General features: G+C 42.4%; 2 protein-coding genes across 3 annotated transcripts in view; both read right to left on the reverse strand.

Annotated features, from left to right (window-relative positions):
• Window positions 1-267: 267 nt before the first annotated feature.
• Window positions 268-16,340, reverse strand: LOC119646626 (gastrula zinc finger protein XlCGF46.1-like). Of its 2 annotated transcripts, none has more exons than XM_038047134.1 (2): window positions 15,982-16,340; window positions 268-1,726 (listed from the first exon to the last, which is right to left on the reverse strand). In XM_038047134.1, exon 2 carries the CDS (start codon window positions 1,656-1,658, stop codon window positions 357-359), a length of 1,302 nt encoding a protein of 433 aa, XP_037903062.1. In that variant the 5' UTR covers window positions 1,659-1,726; window positions 15,982-16,340; the 3' UTR covers window positions 268-356. The 2 variants fall into 2 exon arrangements, with proteins under 2 accessions (XP_037903062.1, XP_037903063.1); XM_038047135.1 differs by lacking the exon at window positions 15,982-16,340 and adding an exon at window positions 7,711-7,791.
• Window positions 16,341-23,876: 7,536 nt separating this feature from the next.
• The window catches only part of LOC119658433, a 42,583-nt gene continuing 39,300 nt past the window's right edge, over window positions 23,877-27,159 (reverse strand). The window contains exon 2 of the mRNA XM_038065836.1: window positions 23,877-24,681. Within this exon, the coding sequence (XP_037921764.1) occupies window positions 23,974-24,681 (708 nt within the window). The 3' untranslated portion in view covers window positions 23,877-23,973. The remainder of the gene's footprint in view (window positions 24,682-27,159) is intronic.

A 27,159-nucleotide genomic window follows, 5' to 3' on the forward strand; every position in this document is an offset into this window, starting at 1 on the left:
ATGTTCACTACATGCAGGCATTTTCTGATCGAAGGGACCGAATTTTGAAAATAATAGTTTGTAAGTGGCGTTTCTACTCCTGTTGCAAGCAAACCCGAGTCAGAATGCTTTCATGCGTATTGGTTGCTATCTGAAGCCACCCACATAAAGATATCTCTACGAACCTAACACACAACCCAACATTTATTGGTTACGATGTAATCTTGCCGGCCCTTCGTACTCTGGGAATTCAAATTTTGAAGGAAATGAATACAAAGTGTTATCCGTTAAATAAATGTAAAATTTATTTATCTATGAATATGATAATAACAACAGTAACTTTTCTAAGTCTGTGCTCCTTTGCTATTAGGACATATCTAGCTAGATATCGTCTTCGCCCTTTTGTTAGCGTGATTACTAAGATGTTTTTTTAAAAGTCCCGGTCGAACAAATTGTTTACCGCACTCGTTACAAGGAAATGGTTTCTTATCTACATGTATCAAACAATGCATTTTCAGATTTTGTTTATTGGAAAACTTCTTCTCGCAGGTGTTACACTGAAATTCTTTCCCGTGAGTTTTAAGATGTCGGTTCAGGATAAATTTTCTAGTGAATTTTTTGTCACATGTTTCATAGGTGCAAGTGTAGGTCGGATTCACCCCGTCCATATGAACTTCGAGATGGTATTTTAAACTGTACTTGTTCATGAAAGTTTTTGGGCAATTGTCACATTTTAACACTCTGGTTGCACGCAGTGAGCCCGACTCAGACAACTCCATATTCTCTTCTTCCTCATGAACTTTGGTATGCGCTTTAAGCCCATGTTTGTACTTATACACCTTCGGACATTTATCACATTTGTATATTTCAGATTCACTCCTTTCATGTTGGCTCACATGTTTTAGTATATAATATTTATTTGTAAACCGTTTGCCGCAGTAATCACACGCGTATGGGTTTTCCTCCGCCTTATGAGTTCCTAAGTGATATTGCAAATTTCCTTTGTAGGTAAATCGTTTCGGGCAGTAATCGCACTTGAATTGTTTTCCGAGTTCATGTATTTTTGAATGATACTTCAGTTGGTATTTGTTGCTGAAATTCTTGGAACACTGGTCACAATTGTAGGGTCGAGTCTCGCCCTGCGTGTGGGACTCCATGTGGTTCTTAACACTACGCTTATTGAAAAACGATCTTGGGCATATCTCACATTTGAACGGTTTTACTCCTTCTGTAGCATGAATTCGCATGTGATATTTCAAATAGTAAGCAAGTGCGAATTTACGTGGGCAAATTTCGCAATGGTATTCCTTTTCTCCGGTGTGTCTTGTGAGGACGTGCCGCTTCAAGCTAGATTTTGTCGTAAACACCCCTTCACATAGCTTACATTGAAATGCGGATGAATTACTTTGATCTCCCGCCCTCGTGTCTAGCTTCAAGATGAGCGTAGAGAGATGATATCGTTCTAGTTTGTTCAGCTGCTGCTGAGTTTCCTTGTCTAGGTTTTTCAACGGGCAGCTATGATATTCTAGATTGCTTCCTCCGGCATGTTTTCTGTGCAACTTCCGGTGCTGATAAAAACATTTAAGATTTGGAAAATTTTTGCCGCAACCATCACAGTTGAAGGAATAAGGAGTTTCTTTTAAGTCGTCTAAAGTTATTTGTGTAGAAGCCTCCGTCATCTTGTTAGGTATACTTTGTATCTGTACTCTGTCATTCTACCGAACGCGAATCGTCATTTGAGAGGAACCTGAAAAAGACAACAAAATATCCATGCTTTATTAACCGTCCTCGAAAAATAAAGTTAACAAATTTTGGAAAATAAACGAGATTGTTTCCTAAATTTAGGATTGGAAAGAGATTTGCTCTTAGTTTGTTTATTTAGACAGAACTGATTGGCTGAGGGTTTGAATGATGGTTATTGATAAGGTTCGTTTACGCCACTACATTTTATACGAATTTTAATGCAAAAGAAATGCTATGGAAACGTTTAAAAATTTGTTGAAAGTGAATTTTTTTATACAAGTAGCTCCTTTGTTTCCTATAGTTCTTTATAAGTAAAATTGTTAAAAGGAAAAGTTTCCAGTTTAACTATAGATTTTATTTAAGGATTGCATACACGTGTTTCGGACGCAACATGTGTCCTTTTTCAATGCTGGTTTTGTAATAATTTATTTGACTTAATTCTATAGTCTTGTGGCGTAGCGGGGTTAACAACATTCGAAATTTATTTCTCCGGCTCTCCGGTTATCTGGAGGCGGTGGCAGCTGCGGCCGATAAGGTGCATGAGGCGCACGCGCGTCCAACTATAGCGGCCGTTCAGCAGCCTTTGGACGAAGTTGGCGAACTGAAGCGCGAGATGGCCGCGCTTGTGGGCAGTATGGCTGAGATGAGGGTAACGCTGGACGCTCAGCGTTCGGGCGCCAGGTCGCGAGCTCGCCCGCGGCCTTCTGCTCGGAAAGGGCGATCGGGTAGCAGGTCGTCAGGTCAACCTACGGACCGAGGCATTTGTTGGTACCATCGCAGATATGGCGAAAAAGCCACCAGATGTACGATCCCGTGTAAATTCGCGCCTACCTCAGGAAACTAGGTCAGCGGGGGGACCTGGCGACGGCAACCTAGAACGCAGCGCTACGTCGCCTAACAATTTATGACCCTCTCAGCAGGCGCATTTATCTTGTAGATACTGATGCGAAGGTTTCGGTTCTTTCCGTACCCAGGCATCATCGGCTATTTCCTCAACCTCTGAAACTTGCAGCGGCAAATTCCTCGCGCATTAAAACCTACGGGTACAGGTAAGTGGACGTGAACCTTGGCTTGCGTAGGACGTTCCCGTGGCGATTCATCCTGGCGGATGTCAGCTTCCCCATTTTAGGCGTAGACTTCTTGTGTCACTATGGATTGCTGGTGGACTTGCAGAACAGGTCCTTTATAGATTCCACAACCAACAATCTTTCCGTACTTTTGGAGGACATTACTCTTACTCACTCTAGTGTTCGGGCACTCCTTCAAAAATTCAGCCAGATCACTACCGAATGTAGTCTCTCTAAATCAGTGAAGCACAACGTGCTGCACCACATTAACACTACTGGTTCCTCTATCTTCTCGAAGGTGCGTTCCCTACCACCCCAGAAGCTGGCTATTGCACGGAAAGAGTTTGAATAACTTATGCAACAGCGTATCTGCAGACTTTCGGACAGCTGTTGGTCTTCCCCACTCCATATAGTCCTTAAGCCAAACGGCGAATGGCGCCCCTGTGGCTAAACGCGCAGACTGTGCTAGACCGATATCCCATTCCACTCATTCACGACTTTGCGCATATCTCACAAACTGCCGCATCTTTTCGACCTTGGGTTTTACCAAGGCGTATCACCATATCCCTGTAGCTCCAGAAGACATTCCAAAGACGGCAATATGCACACCCTTTGGACTCTTCGAGTTCACACGGATGATTTTTGGGTTGTGCAATGCGGCGAAAACCTTTCATTCACTCGGTCCTGCGAAACCTCGACTTCTGTTTCGTATATTTGGATGATGTTTTGGTCGCTTCTTCCTCAGAGTCTGAGCACTTAGCCCACCTCGAACGCATTTTTCAACGTCTCCTTGAGGCCGGTTTAGTCCTAAACGTTGATAAATGCAAGTTTCTCCAAACACAGGTGAGATTCATCGGCCACTTCATTTCCCCTGACGGAACACAGCCCGACCCAGACAAAGTGCATGTAATTATAAGCTTCCCGCGTCCGAAAAATGTGAAGGATTGACGGAGGTTCTTGGGCATGCTAAACTTCTATCATCGTTTCCTGTCCAAGGCCGTCCAAAACCAGTCCGTTTTGAACGCGTACTTGCCTGGCCCCAAAACAACGGACATACGAGAGATTGTGTCGTCTGAAGAGGCTGTCCACGCGTTTGATAAATCCCGACAATAACTGGCTGATGCTACACTCTTGGAATTTCCTCAAAAACATGCACCCCTAGCCGTTTTTGTTGATGCCTCTGACATCGCAATAGGTGCTGCTCTTCACCAAATGGTGAACCAAGTCTGGCAGCCGTTGAGCTTCATCTCCAGACAGTTAAACCCCGCTCAACGGAACTACAGCACCTACGATCGAGAACTGCTCGCCGCGTACTTGCACATTAAGTACTTCCGCTTTTACCTAGAAGGCGTTCAGTGTTCATGGACCACAAGCCTCTAACGTATGCTTTGAAACAGAAGCCTGACAAAGCGTCCCGTCGTCAGCTTCGACACCTGAGCTTTATAAGCCAGTTTACGTCTGATATACAGCACGTGTCTCCGAGATTAACATCCCCGACTCACTCGACTTCTCGGCTATCGCCAAGGCGCAGGAGGATGACGCAGTACTGACCTCGGCCATACATTTCGACCACATTTCGCAAGGAAGTGTTCGACGCGGTTCACCACATAGCGCATCCAGGCATCAGGACGGCAAATCGGTTATTCACCGAGAAATAGTTCTGGCCCTCCATGAATAAAGACATCAACTCTTGGGCCAGAGAGTGCATCGAAGAAAAGAAGTGGGCTCATTTCCCCGCACTACCAAGCGGTTCCACACCATACACTTCGACATCATAGGCCCTTTGCGAGACTCGCACGGTTACAAGTATTTCCTTACAATCATCGACAGGTTTACGCGGTGGCCTGAGGCAATACCTCTGAAGGACATTACGGCAATGCAATGGAAATGCAATTTGAGTCCATCCATTTCTCGGAGTTAGTCAAATTCCTGGGATTCAAACGCCAGCGAACCGGCATACCACCCGCAATCCAATGGGATGCTAGAGCATTGGCACCGGACGCGGAAAGCCGCCATTATGGCTCGTGACGATCTGTTCTTGACTCAGGTCTTTCCTCTCGTCCTATTCGGCCTGCGAACAACCCGGCGAGTGGAATTGCTGCCAGCCCCGCGGAGCTGGCATACGGGGAGAACCCAAAGCTTCCAAGTGATCTTTGACAAGAGATCAAATCTCACAGATTCGGGATTGCTGCGCCTGCTGAGGGACAACCTTCGCCGCATTAAAGCCACACCTCCAACCCGACACTTGACTGCACCTGCCTGCGCTCCCAAGGAGCTGGACACGTGTACGCACGTCCTGGTCAGGACGGATGCTGTCCGGAAACCGCTGCAGCCTCCATACAAAGGCCCGTACCGTGTTCTCGAGCGGGGAGAGCATTTCTTCCAGCTCGAAATCGGGGGACATAAAAAGGCTGTCTCCTTATCCAGGCTGAAACCCGTTTGCGCCCCAAATTAACATTCGCTTCGTCGAATAATGAGGAACGCAGTTCCGAGTTCAGTCGCTGAAACCCCTAGGTTTCATCTGGGGGCGGAGTGATGAGGGGCAGCGGGGTTAACAACATTCGAAATTTATCACCGGTGTTCTCCGTGGCGGAGTAGGCCTGGATTTGGTCGCAAATAATGGAAGTTAGAAAATTAGATTTGACATAAGATTTTTCAATGGAAAGGTTATACTTTTGATGCAATGCTAAAGTTCTAATTTTGATGCAATGTTAAAAATAAAAGTGTGCGATGCATTTTTGTTTTCTTCTAACATTCTTGGGGTATTTCAGTATTCGAAAGTACATTCATTAATTACCGCGTAAAGTTTATCTAGAACAATCAGGTCATGTTAGCCCAAAGTCCTATATACACTAACCTATTAGACCAACTAACGTGATAACTAATATTTAATTTTTCTGAAATTGTAATACCCTCTTAATCACTTACCCTAATTACCTGGAATAAGCATATAGGACAGAAAATAAGTCAATAGAAAATATAGCAGACTTTGTAGTTAACGGATCGTCGGAAGTTTTTATAGATGAAGAACTGAATTTATTGAATAAAGGATTGAACTACGCGACACCGGACTTGAAGATGAACTTCGAAGATACGATTATAGACGTCGAAGAAGCTATTAGGTTTCTGGAAAAGGATGATCGAGATAACATAACATAGGCAACATTCCCAATATTAGGGTATGGCTTGAGCGGAAACACGAGTAGTTGGAACCACATTACCCAGTTCCTCACGAGACCTGGTGGCCGCTACAGGCAGTATATGCATCGCTTTGGATGGACGCGGTGGCAGATCGGAGGATCTGGTGCATGTGGTGTTTCACTGCCACAGTTTTGTGATGCTGATAAGGAATGTGCTCCAAGCGCTAGGAAGGTGATCAGTCCGGAGTAAGAAGGCTGTATACAAGAGATGCAAATTCAACGGCAAAGGGGAACGGAAGTGAACTGGCCCGTGACCCATGTGATTAATATATTGGTGTGTTGATGCGTTTAGATGGTTTTCTTGGGCGTGTTTTACTATCCCAAGTGACAATTCATAAAGGGATGTGCAATGCCACATACCCGCAACCAGGTGGGCGCCCATCAATACAGTGCACCGCATGTACGGTTCTAACACCAGACCTTATGAGAGGAATTTTCCTCCCGCACTGTCGATTTTCGAAAGTGAGCTTTTATTTTTCTCCACCATAAAATGAACAATGCACTGGGAGTTGAATCTTCTGTAGTCTTCTTAGCACGGAGATGCTAAGGGTGAAGCAGAATTTGCTTGCTGGTTTCACCACAATCGTAAAAATACAAAACGAGCTGATGAAGGAAGTAAGAAGAAAGAAAACTGAAAGCAATAGAAGCAGCAATTTCACAGGGTAAGCTCGCGTCTAAGCTTACCCTGTGAAATTATACCTAAATGGTCGCGGACCTGGTGACTGTCGAGCTTTTAATGTATGCCAATTCCACAAGACCCAATTGTAGCTCCGACGCTCAAGCGGCTAAGGTGAAACGGAACTTTTCAAAATATTTACATCCATATACATGTATATGTATATGTAAGAACAAAAACAGAATATATGTATGTTTCGCCTCTAGAAACTGAAATTGACATACATATGTATTTAAAAAAATTAAGAAGCTGCAAAGATTATATGTTCCCACTCGCTCCTCCTATACATATCATATATGGGCTCTACGTACTTCAGATAGTCTGCAACTCAATTAACAATTCCTAAGCTCTTCTCGAGTAGAAATGGTGTGATGAACGATCGTTGTTTTTGCTCTACCATACTGAAGTTGCAAACTACCCCACCGACAGTGTAACTTCTTCTCATCCTGAGGTCCTGTCATTTGAGTGACCAACTGCAACTTGCCACTTGATTGGCCCGTGTGCAGCGGTTATTAGTTAACTTCCGGAATACAGAAGCCACGAAACGATTCGATATTATATTTTTCAGGAGCACATACAAATTTGCTGTGAGACCACACAAAAGTGGCAGGCTGAATCTTATGATGCCAGCGTTAACGGCTAAATGCAGTACGCATCCACTATAAAGACACTGATTTGTTTGGTTATTAAATTGGATAAAATAGTAAATACGAACGAATGAACACTATTGAATTCAGAGAGCTATAATGCGAAGCATATCGCTCGCAAAAGAGGTACAATAGTGTATTATGAATCGAGGTCCGGCTTTGGTTTTGCCGAAAGGATTGCAACACGATTACTTCCTTGGAAACGTGTTACTTTGTTATTGTCAGCACAGTTAGCTACCGATTTTGTAAACTTGGGTATAACTACCCCAGCTAATCATAATGGTAGAAGGGCTGTCGACTTCCAACTCCTGTAACTTAAAAACTACGATGCAGGTTTCTAACCAAGGCAAACGTAAATAAGCAAAAGCCTCCACTAAGCTATGAAAAATAGAATTCACCTGTTATTATCTCCGGCACCGGCAAGATAGTGGTTTCCTACTTAGCGAAAGCAGAACACGAACCCAAACACAGCGTCTCCCACTAAATGACGTCTAATTTGACTAAAAACAAACTAGAAGTTGGCTACAGTACATCATTAGCAACATCAGCTGATAGTCAAGTTTTTTATACAGCACCATCTACTCTTGATTCAGTTAAACAAAATGATAGGAAACGGAAATCAACTAATGTCCATTTAACAGAGAGAATTTTTGTATTAAATTTGAAGAATACCATGACCGTTAGGTTGTGGATAAAATCCGGCTCAATAGGTTACGGTGGGTGGGTCATTTAATCCGTATGGATGAGGATGTTCCAGCCCGGAAAGTCTATAAGGGCAATATCTAAGGTAGAAAAAGAAGACGAGGCAGACCCTGCCTGAGATGGAGTGCTGGCATAGATCAGGACGCAATACAGCTTTTAGGGATATCGAATTGGTGGACCTCGGCGCAAAACCGGGATGTATTAAGGCAGGCCTAAACCGGATACCGGTTGTTGCGCCGCTGATGATGGTGATGAAATTTGAAGTGTCCAAGTTTATTTTTGACTGTGCAAAATGCTTACTTTTTGTTTAATCGCTATTTTTCTGTTTCCAATAAAACCAATTAAATAATAATAACGTTAGAAAATGCGCATACAGATGTGTTGTTTTTTTTCCAAATGGTCATCAAAAAGTTTAGACTGATTTCTGAGATATTTGACTTGAAAGTGTGTTGTAGTAACTGTCCAACTTTTTAATTGGCTGACTGTATATGAAACGATAAGTCTTCATTTGGAGTTTTTACTAGTAATTTTTTGAGTTTTTAATGTCGTTATTACGATTTTTAAGGTTTTGTGTAAATTGTAAAATTGGTTCACTGTCCGTCTGTCTGGGTATCCGTCTCTCTGTCTTTCACACGCACTTTTCTTCAAAACGGCTAAACCGATCGAAACGAAATTTGGTCGACAGATAGGAACTACGAAATCCCACGCATACGCAGTGAGTGACATAAATTTACGTGGAGTTTAAAGGGGGGGGCTCCCCATACATGCAAAGGGGGGATTTAACAATTTTTTTCACCGGATAATCGTGTGGAATATCAAATGAAACGTCTCGATTAGTACTTTTCGAAACTGATATTAGTTTTGGCGGGAATTGCGAAGTACTTGAGTAGGGAGTCGAAATGTACGCACTTAAAGTGAGACCCAACCCAAAAATCCGAAAAAAATCAGGGTGGTGCGCTTAGATGAAATCTAAGCCTCAAAATATGTCCCATTCCGATATCTGTTCAAATAAACTTACTAATAGTATTTTACCAACTTTTAGAAATTTACTGAAATTCATCCTAGGGCTACCAAATTTCGCACCAGTATAGAGGATCACATTTTGCATAAACATGCCAAATTTCATGGAAATCTGGCCATTAACGCCAAAGTTATAGCAGTTCAAACTTAACAACTTCGCGCTTCTAAAGCCATGCAAATTAGATGCTGACGTCATAATTAACGAGAATAGTTGACATTCGTTCGCGTGAAATATTAAAGTCACATTTATGACGAATTTATTTCTTCAGTTTATCCTAGGAGTACTAAATTTTACACCTCATAGACGACAGTTTCGTGCATACATATGCCAAGTTTTATGAAAATCCGACTATTAGTGTCAAAGTTAAAGCAAGTCAAACTTACCGCATCCTAAGCCATGCAAATAAGATGCTGACATCATAATTAGCGAGAATAATTGATATTTGAATAAAATATTAAAATTCCATTCATGAAGAATCTATTTCTCCCCAGCCCTTTTTAAGGTTTTGTGTGAAACAAAACCTTATTAGAATCGAGTCGCTTCAAAAGCTACCGCAGGCTCCTACCACACGGTTATGTGGGACTCTTACCCACTAAAACCACCTCCTTCTCCTTCCACCTCCCCGCGGGACTCCTATTTGGTATTACGTTGCGGGGTTGGATCAGAATTTATTCTGCGCTCATGTTAATACTCGTGTTTCTCTCGCGTTCATTCTTTCGGATGACTTCTTCCTGCCTAAGCTTCTTTCCGATGGCTGCAATCACTTTTTCGACTTCGGTCCATATCCCCTTTGCTTTCACCATAAGTTCCATTATATTTTCGGGTGTAAAGTCCTCCCCAGTTGTACCTTCTAATGTAGCCTTTGGGCAATGAAAAAAGACATGTTCTGCGTCTTCTGCAATATTTGGACACTTTGGGAAATATGGCGAATCATCACGCCCAAATCGATGCAGATATACTCGACAGCCTCCGTGTCCGCTCAAGAATTGAGTTAGGTCGAGACGTAGTTCGCCGTGGATCGCTCGATCCATTTCCGGATAACCCATATGATTTTGTGAGTCCAGCGGCCTTTTTCTGACTCGTCCCACTTCTCTTGCCATTCCGCGACAGTTTCAGTTCGTGCGAACTGAAGCCGACGGGCAGGAGATTATACGGTGAGATACGCTCAATCGTAAAGTCGTTGTATTTCTTTCGCCAGAATCTCAATCGGGACCATTCCTGCTATCACGCAAGCTGCTTCATTGGATATTGTTCAGTAAGCGCATCATGTTCGGAGTACACTTATGCGATACGCAGCTCCAATCTTTCTCTTATTTGCTGTATTTTTCAGTGTAGCTGCTCATACTGGGGCTGCATAAAGAAGGATCGAACTGACCACCTTCGAAATAAGGAGTCGACGGCTCGGCCTTGGGCCACCTATAATTGGTAGCATTCTCGCAACCAGCGCTCCGATATTATATGTCTTGGTTGCTGCACCCTCCACACGCAATTTGAAATGTAACCTCTGGTCAATCATTACACCTAAGTACATAAGTGTAGGCTTGGAATACATCGTTTGCGTTCTAACTTTGATTTTCATGGAAGTGCACTTTCTCCGCTTGGTAATAAGTACTACTTCCGTCTTATGCTCTGCGAGCTGTAGACCAGCATTCTCTAACCAGAATTTAATCTCATAGACTGCTTCATTAGCATAAAGCTCGACTTCTTCGAGAAGGCGTGCAACAACCATCACACCAATATCGTTCGCGAAAACAATGGAGGCCACACCAGTAAGAAGGTCTAGGGTCAGTACTCCGTTATATATAATAATCCACAAGAGTGGCCCTAGGACAGACTCCTGTGGAACTCCGCATGTCGTTTGGTATGATTTCATTCCTTCATCTGATTCGCAGCACAGAATCCTATCGGTTAGGAAGTCGGCAACGATACGCATCAGGTACTTCGCCACGCCTAAGTTGTTTAGGGACTCAAGTATCTTGCTCCATCTAGCAGAATTGAAGGCATTCTTCACATCAAGTGTAATCACTGTACAACATTTGCCCTCGTCAAGTGCGGTCTTAGCTGTGTTAACTGCTTGGGCAAGTGCATCCGTTGTAGACCTCCTCTTTCGAAAACCGAACTGATTTTCGGAGAGACCATCCTTTTCGGCAATTTGAATTAATCTGTTATAGATTACTCGTTCGAATAGTTTGCCAGTATTATTTAGAAGGCATATCGGCCTGTAGGATGAAGCTTCACCCAAAGGTTTGTTTGGCTTGGGGACTAGTATCAATTTCTGCTTCTTCCATTGTCCTTCTTTAAGGCATGTGGTGAACGCCTCGGCAGACATATTTGGAGTTGTCCGTCTGTTTGTCTGTCACACCTCATTTATTCGGAAACGGTTTGGCCGGTTGTCACGAAAATTGGTAAGAGTGTGTGATCTGCTGTTCCCTTTATGTGCAGCAAGTGGTGCTATTTTGTGTTAAGTTTAATGGGGGGGGGGGGGGGGGGGGGGGGGGGGGTGAATGGAGGGTGCAAACTTATTCTCATAAAAGTGGCCATGTGGGGTATCAATTGAAGGTCTCAATTAGTACTTTTCAAAACTAGTTCCATATTTGATATTGGGTGAAACATAGGGGAGTGAGGGCTCAAAATATGACCCAGAAAAAGTGTAACAGGTCTCGTTCTTAGAACCTACCCAACCGAAAAATTGAAAAAAAAATCTCTACGAAATCTAGGCCTCAAAATACACCCGGTTCCAATATCTGCGCAAATAAAGTTATGATGGGAAGATGGGAACTATGAAATCCCACGCATACAGTGAGTGGCATAAATTTAGGTGGAGTTTAAAGGAGGGCTCCCCATACATGTAAAGGGGGGATTCAAAAATTTTTTTCACCGGATATAGTTGTGTAGGATATCAAATGAAAGGTCCCGATTTGTACTTTCCGAAACTGATATTAGTGCGTGAGTAATGAGTCAAAATGAACGCACTTGAAGTGAGACAGGACTCATTTTCGGAAACTACCCAACCTGAAAATCCGGAAAAAATCGGAGTGGTGCGCCTAGGTGAAATCTAGGCCTCAAAATATGTCCAAATGTTCCAATATCTGCTCAAATAAACTTACTAATAGTATATTACTACTTTTTAGAAATTTACTGAAAACCCCCCTTAAATTCATCCCAGCACTTCCGAATTTTATACCAGCATAGAGGACAATATTTCGTATATACATGCAAAATTTCGTAGAAATCTGGCAATTAACGCCAAAGTTATAGCAGTTCAAACTTAGCAATTTCGCGCGAATTTACCGCTTCCGAAGCCATGCAAATCAGATGCTGACGTCATAATTACCCGGAATAATTGACATTCGCGTGGAATATTAAAGTCGCATTATGAAGAATCTACTTATCTGCAACACTTTTTAAGATTTTGTGTAAAACACTTATGTGAAATCTAATCTACGAGAGATGTCCTATTCCAGCATCTGCTCAAAAAATTTACTAATAGTATATTATCAACTTTTAGAAATATACTAAAAAACTCCCTTTAAGTTACTCCTAAGTATACTAAATTTTGCACCGACATCCAACTATTATTGGGAAAGTTATAGCAGTTCAAACTTATCAATTTCGTGCTAATTAACAGCATCCTAAGCCATGCAAATAAGATGCTGACGTCATAATTAACGCGAATAGTTGACATTCGAGTGAAATATTAAAATTCCATTCAAGAAGAATTTAATTCTCCCTAGCCCTTTTTAAGGTTTTGTGTGAAACAAAACCTTATTAGAATCGAGACGGTGTCTGTCTGTCCGTCTGTCTGTCTGTTTGTCTGTCTGTCACACCCGATTTATTCGGAAACGGCTAGACCGATTGTCACGAAAATTGGTGAGAGTATGTAATCTGGTGATCCCTTTACATGCAGTAAATGGCGCCATCTTGCGTTAAGTTTAAGGGGGGGGGGGGCTCCCCGTACATGTGAATGGAGGGTGCAAATTTTTTTTTCACAGAATGTAGCCAAGTAGGGTATCAAATGAAAGGTCTCAATTAGTACTTTTCGAATCTGGTTCAATATTTGATATTAGATGAAACATAGGGGAGTAAGGGTTGAAAATATGACCCACAAAAAGTGTAAGAGATCTCGTTCTCAGAACCTATCCAACCGAAAAATCTGAAAAAAATCACAGTAGTGCATCTCTACGAAATCTAGGCCTCAAAATATATCCGGTTCCGATATCTGCACAAATAAAGTTAATAATAGTATATTTCCACATTTTAGAAATTTACCCGGCACCCCCCCTTATGTTCATCCCAGAAGTACAAAATTTGGCATGAGTGTAATGAAGAATATAATGCACAGGTTGGTCAAGTTTGAAGAAAATCCAACTATTATTAACAAAGTTATAGGGGGTGAAACTTTACAATTTTTTGTGAATTTCGTGCACTCTACAACCCGCATGACGTCATCATCACATATCAATTCGTCAATACCACAACGAAATGAATTCTTATGAATTGGGTCGCAGAGAATTATTTGGTTTTAGTTTTTTAGTTATTTGTCAACCAGACATGTGTGTATGTAGGTATATAATATATGCGTGCTAATGAACTTTGCGGGTAGTGCCTAATTCAGATAGATATAAGACGTAAATCGGAAATATGGGTACGATAAATTTAGATACGTGCATATATGTGTACAGTATTCGGTAATAGGCAGTTTGTTTGTTTAGGGTGAGCGTGATATCTATGGCTCTAATATGTACGTATGTCTCGTAGTTTGGAAAAATATGAAGGATTATGTTGGATTTGTAGCTATATACGGACAGAAAAATGTGCGTCTCTTACATAAGATGAACACAAAACCTTTATACCCGAAGCGCGAACTTCCGGTATTCCGACTTGTTTATATTTGATGTTGGTTAAATTGTTGGCATTTGCTATTAATATTAAACTCAGAGTGTGAAGCGTGTGAGGTTGACTATTTCAATACAGTACTTTCCATCAAATGATTTATTAAATTGCTTTCTAAAAATAGAATTTTTCACTATGTGACACGGAACTGTCAGGCTTATCGCTCCTCACATCTTCTTCTTTTTCTTCAGCCTTCAGTTCACAAGCGGGGTCGGCTCGTCGTGATCGGTTTCGTCATTTTATTTTATCAAATGCCTGATCAGGATCGCGAGACCTTCAAATCTCCATCCTGTGTATCATGCGACCATTGTTTTGGACGGCTTTTTGGTTGCCTACCGTTGACTTCGATGTTCTGACTAATACTTTTTGTTGGATTCTCGTTAGCGTAAATTACGTGGCCACACCATCGAAAACGCCTCTCTCGCAGTTTTTCCACGATCGGTGCAAACCCATATCGATCGCGGATATTCTCATTTCAGACGTGATCAAAACATGTCACGCCACCAGTGCATTGCAACGTCTTCGCCCCATTACTGCAAGACGCCGTTCATTGTCCTTTATAGTCAACACTCAAACTATAGAGACCGGCAGACAGGCGACATTGCAGTAAATTTTAGATTTGGGACGTGCACTGATACGTCGATCACAGAGAACACCAGTTGGGGAATGCCACTTCATCCAGGTGGCGTTAATGCTTGAAACAATTTCATTACGCAGTTCTCCATTGGCTGGTAGCATTGATTCGAGATATTTAAATCGCTTAGTTCTTTCAATGGCAGTAATCTGCCCCTCCAGATATTTAAATCGCTGAGTTCTGGCAATGGCGGTAACCTGCCCAGAACTGAGCGATTTAAATATTTCGGGTCAATGCTATAAGCCAATGGAGAACTACGTTATTCTCCTCACATAGGGAAACATAAAACCTTTTATACCTGAAGCGTCAAGCTTCCGGTTTCCCGACTTGTTATATATTGCAGATTCCACTAAACTTCTGTACAGTACAAGTATATATGTATGTCTTTTTCTAGATGCAGTTGTTCATTCTTTCAAAAACACGCGGTTTGTGAAGATTTTTGAGTTCCCCTAACTTCCAGTGGAGCTTTTCCAGAAGTGGCGTTACCTTTAGTTAGATATAGAGACGCGGGAACCCCCAAACTTCATGACATTTAGGGTTCAACGGGGTTTCAGACAAGATTACTATTTGTATTGGTTTCTCTCTTCCTTCGATCATGTTATCTGAGTTTCGTAATAATAGTTTCGAGCATGATCAGACAGTTTTTTCTTTCGCGACCTTATTGAGAAATATAATAGTATTTGCAGCTTCCGGTAATTTTGTTTTTGAAGACTGAGCTTGCAAACGAATATAGTAATGACTTGACACTGAATTGTTATTAATTTGAAGGGTCAGAGGTATCAAAATATCCATCTCAAACTAGCTAGCGTAGTGTCATGCAAGCACGTGTGAACTTTTTCTTCTGATAATCATTCCTTTTGACCATGAAATTTCAGAATCTTATACTCGTACTCATAAAAGTTTCAACTATTTTCGAGTTAGTTGTTTGTGACAAAAACTCAGAATTATAACAAAGCCATCTTTTTGCTAATCGATTCAGCACTATCCAATTCCTGGAAAACACAAACACACATCCAACATATTGTCTATCTTAAAAAAGTCACACGCCGCCAAAAGATATATTTCATCACATTTCAGCTAAGTAATTCATCGATACTCGCTTAACAGACACAATATAATCCAACAGGTGAATTGAGCAACCTTGCTCGAACCATCAGTCAAATGAAAGTGACTCTGCTCTAATGAGCTTATTCAAATTAGCAAACTTGAATGGCGAAGTAAATTATTTCTAGCCCCCAAAGAAGCTTGGAAATTATAAACAAATCTTTTAACTCTATAAAAATAGAATTATGAACAAATAGGTAACTTGCAACAGCAACTTTTTAGTTGATAACAATAATGGATTCAAATTTTTTTCTAAGAAGTTATGAATGTATTATATTAAGAGCAGTTTCCCAAAGATACATGGTCCAAACTTACCGGTATTCTGCTTTCGATACGAGATCTACAATGTTTTGAATTATCACAAGTACTCGTATACCCAACTAGTATCTCTTTCTCATTTATTAATTCAATTTTCAGCAACGCGAATGGGACACACTAAGACACTTTTAACACAATTTTCACTTTTCCATAATAATCCAATCAATTTAACCTTTGATTAAAATCACAAATGAATTCACACGGCCCCCAAATATGTACGTATGCAGGTAGCGTTTGACAGAATACTTGAGTTATTTATCAATTTCGTGATTATTGCGAAAAGTACAGTTTTTGTTTGATATAAATAAGGCAAAAAAAACAGCTGGAAGATAGCATTAGAACGCGTTACGTGTGCCCCAGAGAAAAAAACGAGGAACCTGATCACATACATTCATAGCTTTTTTTTATCAACGTAACTGATAACGACAATTTTTCACATTTTCCGTAAAATCTAAGGTCAATGAATCACTTTAATCTTATCATCACTACGTTGTAAGCAATTAATCTAACACTTGAAAAGACGGAATTGGGTCTATCCCAGTGTGATTGCATCTGTTTGACATCTTCAAGATAATGATAGATAAAAGATCGGTTAAATTACGATCCGGGTTCAACTATTTTAATAATTGTTTGCTTTCGCGGTTTCTATCGCCTCAACGGCAACAATCTAACTATGCAAGGTTGTTTCTAAGATTTGACCCACTTGATAAAAAATGATTTAAGGAGGGATCTTGGTCTAGACAAGATATTTTGTAGATTTGTAGAACACTTTTTCTTTTTTTCGAAATTCGATCAATAACATTCTTTCGATGTAGCTACTTCGGCGTTCCAATGTATGCAATCGTACGCATTTTGGTGCATATTTGGCGATAAGGATATTAGAAACCCACTAAACTTTCTATTCGGCGACTATTAAATCATTTTTGAAAAGGTACTTTTCACCGTCTAGTTGCGTTTAAGGGACTATTACCGTGAAAATTCCTGCCGGAATTCCTACCCCCGTTCTACATTTTTAAAAGAAATTCAGAAAGTTACAGCAGTTTTAGTGCACGCTTATTTTTGGCTTCGCGCAGATACCAGTAGCCAAAGCGCCGCAATACGAGGGCTGTAACATAGAGTGGTATAACTAGTTACCTGTAGGAGGTGAAGAAAGTTGTACATGTACAAACTTGCTCTTAGTCTAGAGATGAAGGAACACGTTAAACCTCAATGAAACGAAAAGATTGTTTTTTGATTAGGGACAACCTTATTGTATTTATTTGTAGATGTTGATATTTCGGGAGTCAGTTGCTCCCTTCCTCAGTGCTTACAACCTGTAAAACGATCTTTTTGTTTCATTCACAGCACAACCAAAAAGTTCAACGCTACAAACCACAGGTTAAATCCGTTTTGTGAAAAACTAGTCGATGATGATTAACACAAACGTTGTTTGGAAAAGAACATTCAAAATAATACACGAAGCGAAAGGCGTCATGGGAACCCCTTCCCACACTCGAGGGGTACACGTCAATGGAGTCAGCCATGTCATTCGAAGACGAAAACGATTCAGCGAGGGACCCTGACTCTCCATCATCCGGCGGCAGCGTCACCCCGTTCGAAAATGAGGATCTCGTACCTTTTGAAAGGGCGAAACGCACGCTCGCATCCAAACTGTGGCCAAAAGAGACGGAAGTGCCTGGAAACGGTGATATCTGCGCGTCCACTCACCTATCTAGCCACAACCAAGAGGTTTTCCTTTACTGTGCTGAGGAACACAGCCCACCAGCAGACCAGCATATCCACAGGCCCTCACACAAAAGCAAGCCACCACACCCACCAACCAAATCGCCCAGGTAAGCAAAATTTCGGCCCCCCAATGATTTCTCCTTCACCAAATCAACTCTACAGAAACCGTCCCTCATGTTTTTCTCATTACGAGATCAGGTCCTGAATCCCACCAAATTGAAAACGAAATCCTGTCCAAGAGCAAGACTAAGTTCTATACTTACACCCATCCGTCTGTAAAGACAACGAATGACGAAAATCATTCGCACCCTCGATTGCACTTTGACACCAAAAGAAATCAGGGATAAGTTACACGCTGAAGACGTCCAAAATATAATATCAGTAAAGGCTTATACAACCAGCCGAGTTAAAATCCAGAACCGCATTTTCGATTTCTGACTCACTACTTTCGATGCGACCTTCTCAGAAGAGCAGCTAAAGAAAGTCAGGGCGTTGTTTGTAGTGCACAAACTGCACAAACTTGGTCACGCCGCCTCCAATTATAAATTTCACTACCACTGTGTGAAACGAATCCTTGGTTGCACCAGTGGCTTGCCTAAGTGGGTCAACTGCGGCGCTAATGAATATCTGGCAAACTACCCGAACTTCCCGACCTTCATTAAGGTCGTCTTTAACCGAAACGAACAAAAGCGTTCGCGTTAACACCAGCCCCAAGACAGGCCCTGTGCCTCATCCACACTCCTTCCTTTGTCCGCTCTTCAGTTTCATACGCTAACACCACCCAGACTCAAATCACCGCTAACTTTCCAATACCTGGCCCGCTATTGTGAACCCAACTAACAGCATTAACTATTCTCAACTTACAAACAAGGACAACATGCAGCAACTTTTTGAAACGTTCTCAATGATAATCACTTCCCTAGCTATCCATAATGGACTTTATATTTATTGTGCTAAACATTAACTCGATTGTCGGAAGGTCGGGCCGACAAGATTTTGAACTGCTTCTCAAGGAGCACATACCCCAGGCGAGACCAGACTCAACCACCGCTACAGGCCTTTTTTCCCTAATTAAATCTCTTTCGAACAGGTCACTTCGAACAGCTGCAACCCATAAATGTCAATATGTCCTCTCTACGCAACATTATTTTATATTCTCCCAAGATACCGTGTTTACAATGGTATACAATGTAGCTATTTACTGCCCTAACCAATCCTTTGATTCCTCTAACCTGCCCAACCTCATCTATTTTTGCCCCTCGCAACCACGCGAGGAAGCCAAGCCTTGGTCATTAGTAGAAGCCTGAACGCCAATAATCCTAATCGCAAAACGCACCATTACCTTGGCAACGGAAACCTAATCTCAGTCCCTGATGATATCATTCAAGATATCAAATTGAAGAAAATTCTTCGGTGCAGACTATTCAGGAATAGATTTCTGCCACATTTCCACACCTTACAAACTTATACAATCTTGACTTGTCCATTAAAACAAGAATCCGCACTCTGTATTTAGAACATACTAACTCGCGCTTAGTGAGTACTGTTCTAAAAGCCGATACCTTCCGCAAACTAAGTCAAATCTGTCCTGTTCCCGAAATCTTCCCCCTCCTCCAAAATATAACCCCACCAGAAAAAGGCAAAATCCTTGTGGACCACCTCTTCGAAGCTCACTAAACCACGGCTTCAGTACAAAATTACCACACAGAATCGGAACTCGTTGACTCTATCTCCAAATTAAAATTCTCTACTACTACTTCATCTTTCCAATATTTTTGCCAATCCACATTATAACCTAACCCAACCTGAAACCACCCCAGCCCTTTCATCATCAACGGCGCAACAACCGGTATCCGGTCTAGGCCTGCCTTAATAAGGAACTCCAAACATCCCGGTTTTGCGCCGTGGTCCACCAATTCGATATCCCTAAAAGCTCTCTGGCGTCCTGACCTACGCCATCGCTCCATCTTAGGCAGGGTCTGGCTCGTCTTCTTTTTCTACCATAGATATTGCCCTTATAGACTTTCCGGGTGGGATCATCCTCATCCATACGGATTAAGTGACCCACCCACCGTAACCTATTGAGCCGGATTTTGTCCACAACCGGACGGTCATGGTATCGCTGATAGATTTCGTCATTGTGTAGGCTACGGAATCGTCCATCCTCATGTAGGGGGCCAAAAATTCTTCGGAGGATTCTTCTCTCGAACGCGGCCAAGAGTTCGCAATTTTTCTTGCTAAGAACCCAAGTTTCCGCGGAATACATGAGGACTGGCAAGATCATTGTCTTGTACAGTAAGAGCTTTGACCCTATGGTGAGACGTTTCGAGCGGAATAGTCTTTGTAAGCTGAAATAGGCTCTGTTGGCTGACAACAACCGTGCGCGGATTTCATCATCGTAGCTGTTATCGGTTGTGATTTTCGACCCTAGATAGGACAAATTGTCAACGGTCTCAAAGTTGTATTCTCCTATCCTTGTTCTTCTTCGTGTTTGACCAGTGCGGTTTGATGTTGTTGGTTGATTCGTCTTCGGTGCTGACGTTGCCACCATATATTTTGTCTTGCCCTCATTGATGTGCAGCCCAAGATCTCACCCCGACCGCCGCCTGCTCGATCTGAATGGCCTTCAGTTTGTACGTCTCGAGTGGTTCTTCCCATGATGTCGATATCGTCAGCATAGGCCAGTAGTTGGGTGGACTTGAAGAGGATCGTACCTCTTGCATTTACCTCAGCATCACGGATCACTTTCTCGAGGGCCAGGTTGTCGTAGACCGTTGTTGATATCGAATGGTCTTGAGAGTGATATTGCTGCTTTTATCTAGGCTCGCACATTGGTCAGCCCAGTCAGTCTTGTTAATTTCGTCGGGATACCCCAGCCCTTTCCTTCACTAAAATCAGTATGAAACGTCAGCTAAAACAAAAGGTCAACCCATTTTGACCGTAAAAATGCGCCAAATTCATCAGCCTTTTCCTGTCTAGTCTAGTAAATAATTGCACCACCACCAAATGCCTACTTTCTATCAAGCTGGAAATATGCACAAATCGTCCTTATCCCCAAAAGACAGGTAAATCCACTCCACTCCAATAGCTATCGGCCAATTTCAGTACTCCCTTCCTTAGCCAAAGTCTCTGAATGAACTATTAAAACGTTCAACAATAATCAAATCGACTTCAATAATTCTAGACCAGAGTTCCAGTTTGCAAACCACCACGAACATTCGGTTGAACACGCTTTTCTTCGTCCTAAAAGCGGATATCCTACTGAGCCTGAATAAAAAAGCCCCTACCCCTATTCTGCCGACCTCAAGAAGGCTTTCGGCTCAGTTTGGCAGCATGGATTATCCCACAAATCACACCATTCCCTATCTTTCCACCCACATCTATGCAAGTTTGTACTCAGCTTCCTAGATAATCGCTCTGCAAAAGTAGCCAATCAAAATACTACATTACCACCCTACTCTTATCCGGCTGGCATCCCACAAGGCTCGGTTCTCTCCACCACGCTGTTCTCACTTCCAAATCCAAATCCCAAGTCTTTCAAGGCCGCCTCAAGCAGCCATGCAGAGCAATAAGAACATCCAACTTCAACTTCCCTTAAGCAATCATCCACCTTCTAGATCGCATCAACATGTTCGACAAAGAAGAAGGTGTCACCCTGCTCATCGGCGCATTCAAAATATGAGATGCCCAACCACTCTAACAGACGCAATTAACACCCCACCCCCTGTTTTTCACGCCCGCTCCCTCTTTCAATCTCCTCTCTATTTCTTTATTTTCTTCCACTTTACTCAGCTGGCCAAAAAAGTAGCGCAGTATAGCGACTAAGGAGTACTTTTTCATAATCCAGGGAGAGCAGATTGATTAATCGTAAGTGCCAAAACATGATTTTTGTATAGTCGAGTCGACGGGGGTCCCTCAAGGAACAAAGGCCGACAAGAATACCAACTGTCCGAAACCAAAGTAGAAGCAGAAGGGAGAGTTTTGCAGGGTCTTACTCAAAAGGCAATATCGTGGCAAGATTGTGGAGAATTAGAAGTCCGTTACTGTCGACGAGCGGGACGAAGTACCTGGCGATTGCCGAGAAATACAACAAGTGCCTTCAGGATGATGTTCAGTATGTTCAGGATGAACAGAGTTTGCAAGGGCTCGGACGGTGGACAACCTCTGCAAACAGGGCAGGAATGTCCGGCCGACAGTGCATGCACCGCGACGTGGCAAGGAGTCACTTAAGGGGGGCGTTGATAGATGGCATTTCCACCAGCGGGAAACTTGAGGTCAGGGTGTCGGAGCTGGTCATTGAATATACGTATAATGGCTCTTAAACAGTATAGAACAGTACCACCTGCCTTAATTCTCCTCACACGCTCCGTGGGTACCGTATAATAGCGTGAGAGGGCCGATTCTTCAGGGACTTCTTGGCTCATGTGTCGCTAAGGTCAATGACGTCTGATAGAGCATAAAGACAATCCTATTCGAATTCCATTCTGGTTGCTAAAGATTCGCGTGGATAAAGGCAAGCTCATCAAATCCCTGAGCTCTCTTACGCTTTCAATTGTACGACACACGAACTGGAGTCAAAGAATGGGACTCTGGAAGAGGCATTCGATCGCTTTTTGCCAAATCAGTCTTACATCTTTTTTGTTGAAGACCCTGGAGCACGTCCTGGACATCCACTTAAGCACTATCTTAAAGAGATTGTCCTTTTCCAAATTTCAGTATGCCTACCTGACAGGCAAATCCTAAAATACGCTTTTCATGGGGTAATTAGCACGGCTGAGCGGTCGCTACACTATAAGCAATATGCCCCTGCTGCCTTCCTGAATATAGGGGGAGCATTCAAAAACGTTAGCACCAAAGCCGCCAAGAAGCCTTTGACCAGAATAGGAGTGGAGCGCTATATTATGCAACTAATCTGGCAGGTAGCCATTTAATCTTAGCTGTGAGTAGATAGCCCCTCAGGGTGGCGCTATCTCCGTTCTTCTGGTTGATGGCATTTTCCTCTAATGTGAAACATCTGCATTTGACTCTGGATCCTAAGTTAAATTGTAGACTAAACATAGAACTGACGGGTTAACAGGTATAGTGTTCTCCTGCTCCAAGGACTTTTATAGGAAAATGGGGTCACAAGTTTAGGATGATTTTTTACGGTTCTATTGTATGGTTTCCGACACTGAACCAGAAATATAATAAAACCTAGTTTAATACGATTGAAAAAAACGGGTGTGCAGGTGCAACTGGGATTTCACAGATCATGTTCTTCTGCATCTGCTCCTTCTGAACCTCCATACTAAATACGTTGTAGTGTGCAGTGCTGTCGGAGTACATGGGTCTGAATTGTATCTAGAGAAATCCAATGGCCATAGTAACATCCTAAACGAAATAAGTCGAGAACACTGGGGATTCCCAACGAATTACGTTACAAGAGTTTCAAGGGAAATTTTGCAGTGAGCATTTCAAACAAGGAAGACTGAAAAGTCGGCAATATATTGCAAAGGTATGACGTCACCAACGGATCAAAGATGGTCTGTCGAATCCATGCGGAAGTTTTCCCGACACACAAAGTGTAGCTGAGTCGTAAGTCCTCCGGGATTCGCCAGTGTATTAGGCTGCTGGAGCAGAGCAGGGACGCGCTGGACAATCTGGCCGGCACGTCACGTTCAAGGTTATTGCAATTTAGTTTACTGGTTATAGAAACATAGAGGGGAATGGGCAAGTCGACAGATTGGACAGACGATTGTGAGGGGTGAAATCTATCTGCACTACTTAAAAGCTGCTGTCCTAAGTCGTCTAGGATGTGGAACGTCTACAGCTCCCGTTGAAGCCAGGCTACGGACACTAGGAAAACGATTCTTTGGGAATCTCGAAGATATCCTAGTTGCAGGGTGGGAAACTGATGTCCTTCATAAATGCTACGGGTTGGCTTTTAAAAGTTAAGAATACATGATTCTGTTCCTGTTACTCTTCCTACAGCAGTTACTTACCTCACTGATGGATCCTAAATAAATTACGGTGTCTGACCGGAAGGCTACTTTGAGTTACATAGTCTCTGCGAGTCGTTTAGCCTTCCAATTCATATCAGTGTCAGGTAGAGCTAATAGCAACCTGGGAAACCTGACAGTCGCTAAAGCAACATTTGACTTAATTTAAATGGAAAAGTTTCGTTTTTATTTTATTTTTTTTTATTAATTTATTGGTAACCAGCATGCATCTTAAATTCTACTAAAAATAAATAGGACACAACTTCAACTTAAACTTAACACATATTTAGATGAATGGAGTCACACTATCTCCAAAGCTTGTTGGCCCTGGTGCAGTGCCTTTTGGTGCTCTTGCGTCATTTACGTCGTTTACGCGCTGTTGATTACTTATATATCCTAACGATCCAGAACCAAGGAAGACACTACCATTCGGTCGTCGAATGTATCCTAAAGATCCTGAACCAAGCGCGACGGGTCCATGATTTCTTGTAACCGGTTGAATGAGGGACGTTGGTCCATTGCTAACTTGAATTCGGAGGAAATCCTGACTTATTCCTCGACTCACTGGATTTGGTCTACGATTATTCTGATTTATTGTTGAATATTTATCGAAAATGTTGGCAAAATCATTAAGAAGTATTGGATTTGACCCCACATTGTCTGGAGGAAGGATATCATCATATTGATTTTCTTCGACCAAGTATTGTTTCAGCACTCGACCGTCAACGATGTAAGTTTCCGTGTCGGACAGATAATTGTTATCTATCACTGGAAAACCCAAATTTAGGAACTGTAGATTACTACGATCTTTGTTGCCGCTTGTGACAATGCGTGCCTGGGGTTGAGAGAGAAGGCCTTGACTGATTATTGATGGAGCAAATGTCGGTGCTGGAGATGATGGACCAAACAATGATGGTGATTGGTATATGTAGCCTGACTGAGCGGATACTTCTAGAATGGACACTAGAAGTAGCGAGAGGACCGGTTGATGTATCTGAAAGAAATGGGAAGATTCATTAATATTTAATTGTTTGAACTATTTACATATATCGAATAAAGATCATTGCTTGGGGTTGTAATAAAAATATGAAGAAAGTACAGAAATTTTAGATGAAGGTAGTAAGGAACCCTAGTGAGAACTTTACTCTATGAAGTGAAAGTAATTTGCTTAATTGTTTGAATAATTTCAACTCCATAAACACTATGGGTCTTGCCATTATGAAAGATATTTCGACAATACCAACGATGATTTCCAAGTAGATGGGATATTGGAAGAAAATGGTTCCCTACAAAAAACAAACAAATGCAGTATTTCGGGAATTAGTTATTCCCCTTGTCGGTGAAAGAGTAGTCTAGGTTCCAGAGCTAAACGTGGATTGGTACCCACGATGGAGTATAGAACCTGGGAAATGCCTGCTGAACCAACACCAGCAGCTCTATCTTCGCTCCTGCGATTTCCCTCTTAATGAAAAACTGCAGACGGAGAAGGATGAAGGCTCTCTCGCGCCTAAAAATGGAACAAACACTCTGCGCTTTCGAGGCAAGTTTAGAAATATAAGCCTCATTAACGTCCTCGCTCCCACAGAGGAGACTGCAGAGTCAGGCGATATGGCGGCTCCCATAGCATATATAAGGATACCAATGATAACGGACTGCGGATTATTCAATTAGCATTGTCACATGAAATGGTTGTTGGAAGTAACATATAGAGGGGTCAATATAGACTCGGATTACTATCGCGTTGGCATGGTGCTAAGGGCTCGAATAACAATACCACCAAAAATCCCCCCTGACGATCAGATGAAACTATCCAAACACAGCCCTCCATAACACCTATAAGGGGGAAATGGATATAGCAATAACTGCAGCTAACAGAGGTCCTTGAGATGAGGCATCAACAAATAATCTTCACAACCACCTGAAGAGCGTTATTATTGTTACGGCCCCAATCGCAAAAAAAGTCACAACGGCTGGCTCGGCGATGAATGCCAGCTAGCAACGGACCGGAAGAATGCTGCATACCGGGCAATGCTGTACTCTCGAAAAACGCGGGGACGTGCAGAGGCCTATCACAAGTGGAGAAGCGACTTCACAGGAAGAAAAAAGAAGCCACTCTATAAAATATTCTCCGCGTTCTTACTACCACGGACAGCCTCATATGCCCAGAACATCACTCACCCATACCAAAGAGGTTTCACTCAAAGCAAATCAGCAATGGATCAGATTTCCTCTATGCGGCAAATGCTGGAAAAACGGTTGAAATATGGCCATCAGCATCATCTTTTCATCGAATTTAAGGCTGCGTGTGATGATATAGCCCTAGTAAAACTGTACACGGCCATGAGACTGATTAGGCTGACCCTGACCAACGTGCGAGGCCAGACAAAAGCACTCTCAAGAGCATTCAGCATCAACAATGGTCTAAGAAAAAAGGATGCCCTACCATTCGTCCTCTTCAACCTGACCTTGGAAAAAGTGATCTGCGATGCAGATGTTAATGGCAGAGACACAATCCTCTTCAAATCCACCCACCTACTTATGTCGACGATATTGACAGACCGTTGAACAACTGTAGTACAATTTACCTTCATCCAGATTGAACCGTCAGCACCAAAAACCATAATAAAAAAACGAGAATAATAAAGATATTAGACTACAGACCGTTGATAATTTCTCCTATCTAGGGTCGAAAATCACAACCGTTAATAGCTATAACGACACGGTTGTTGACTGTCAATAAAGCCTATTTGAGATTACAAAAACAGCTTCGCTCGAAACGTCTCACCATAGGGTCAAATCTTTTACTGTACAAGACTATGATCTTGCCAGTTCTTATGTATTCCTCGGAAAACCAGGTTCTTAGCAATCTATGAGCGATACCACGATCGTCTGCTTGTTTATAAAATTTAGCTCAACAGGTTGCGGTGGGCGGGTCACCTAATCTGTATGGATGAGCATGGTCCAGCCCGGAAAGTCTACATGGGCAATATGTCTGGTAGAAAAAGAAGACATGGCAGACCCTGCCCCAAATGGGGTAATGACGTAGGTTAGGGATATCGAATTGGTGGAGCTTTGTGTAAAGCCGAGGTGTCTGGAGTTCCTTACTAAGGCATGCCTAGCCGGATATCGGTTGTTGTGCCGTTGATGGTGATGATGGTCGAGATTTGGACTGCAGATTGCATGCAGAGATTGACTATTTTCTTCTGCACTCCTATTATATTTGTCTCCAATTTTGTCGGTCGGTCTGGGGGGAGATGGGGATTTCGCAATCACCCTCTGGCATACCAAATCATTGTTCCTTCTTTTTTTGGAGTTAGCCTTTGGAAACCGCCCAGCGCTAGAGTGGTGGAGTTCACTTTCCATGTGCTACCCCATATAGCAACACAGAAAGGACACTAGCGCAGAACAGTGATCTTAGTGTTAAGATAACTGCATTTCCAGATTTTAGATAAGGCAGCGAAAGCGGATCTAG

The sequence above is a fragment of the Hermetia illucens genome, chromosome 1, assembly GCF_905115235.1.
Source record: "Hermetia illucens chromosome 1, iHerIll2.2.curated.20191125, whole genome shotgun sequence".
Lineage (NCBI taxonomy): Eukaryota > Metazoa > Arthropoda > Insecta > Diptera > Stratiomyidae > Hermetia > Hermetia illucens.

Coding starts and splice junctions, on each gene's coding strand:
- LOC119646626 (XM_038047134.1), bottom strand. CDS start 1,658: ATGACGGAGGCTTCTACACAAATAACTTTAGACGACTTAAAAGAAACT.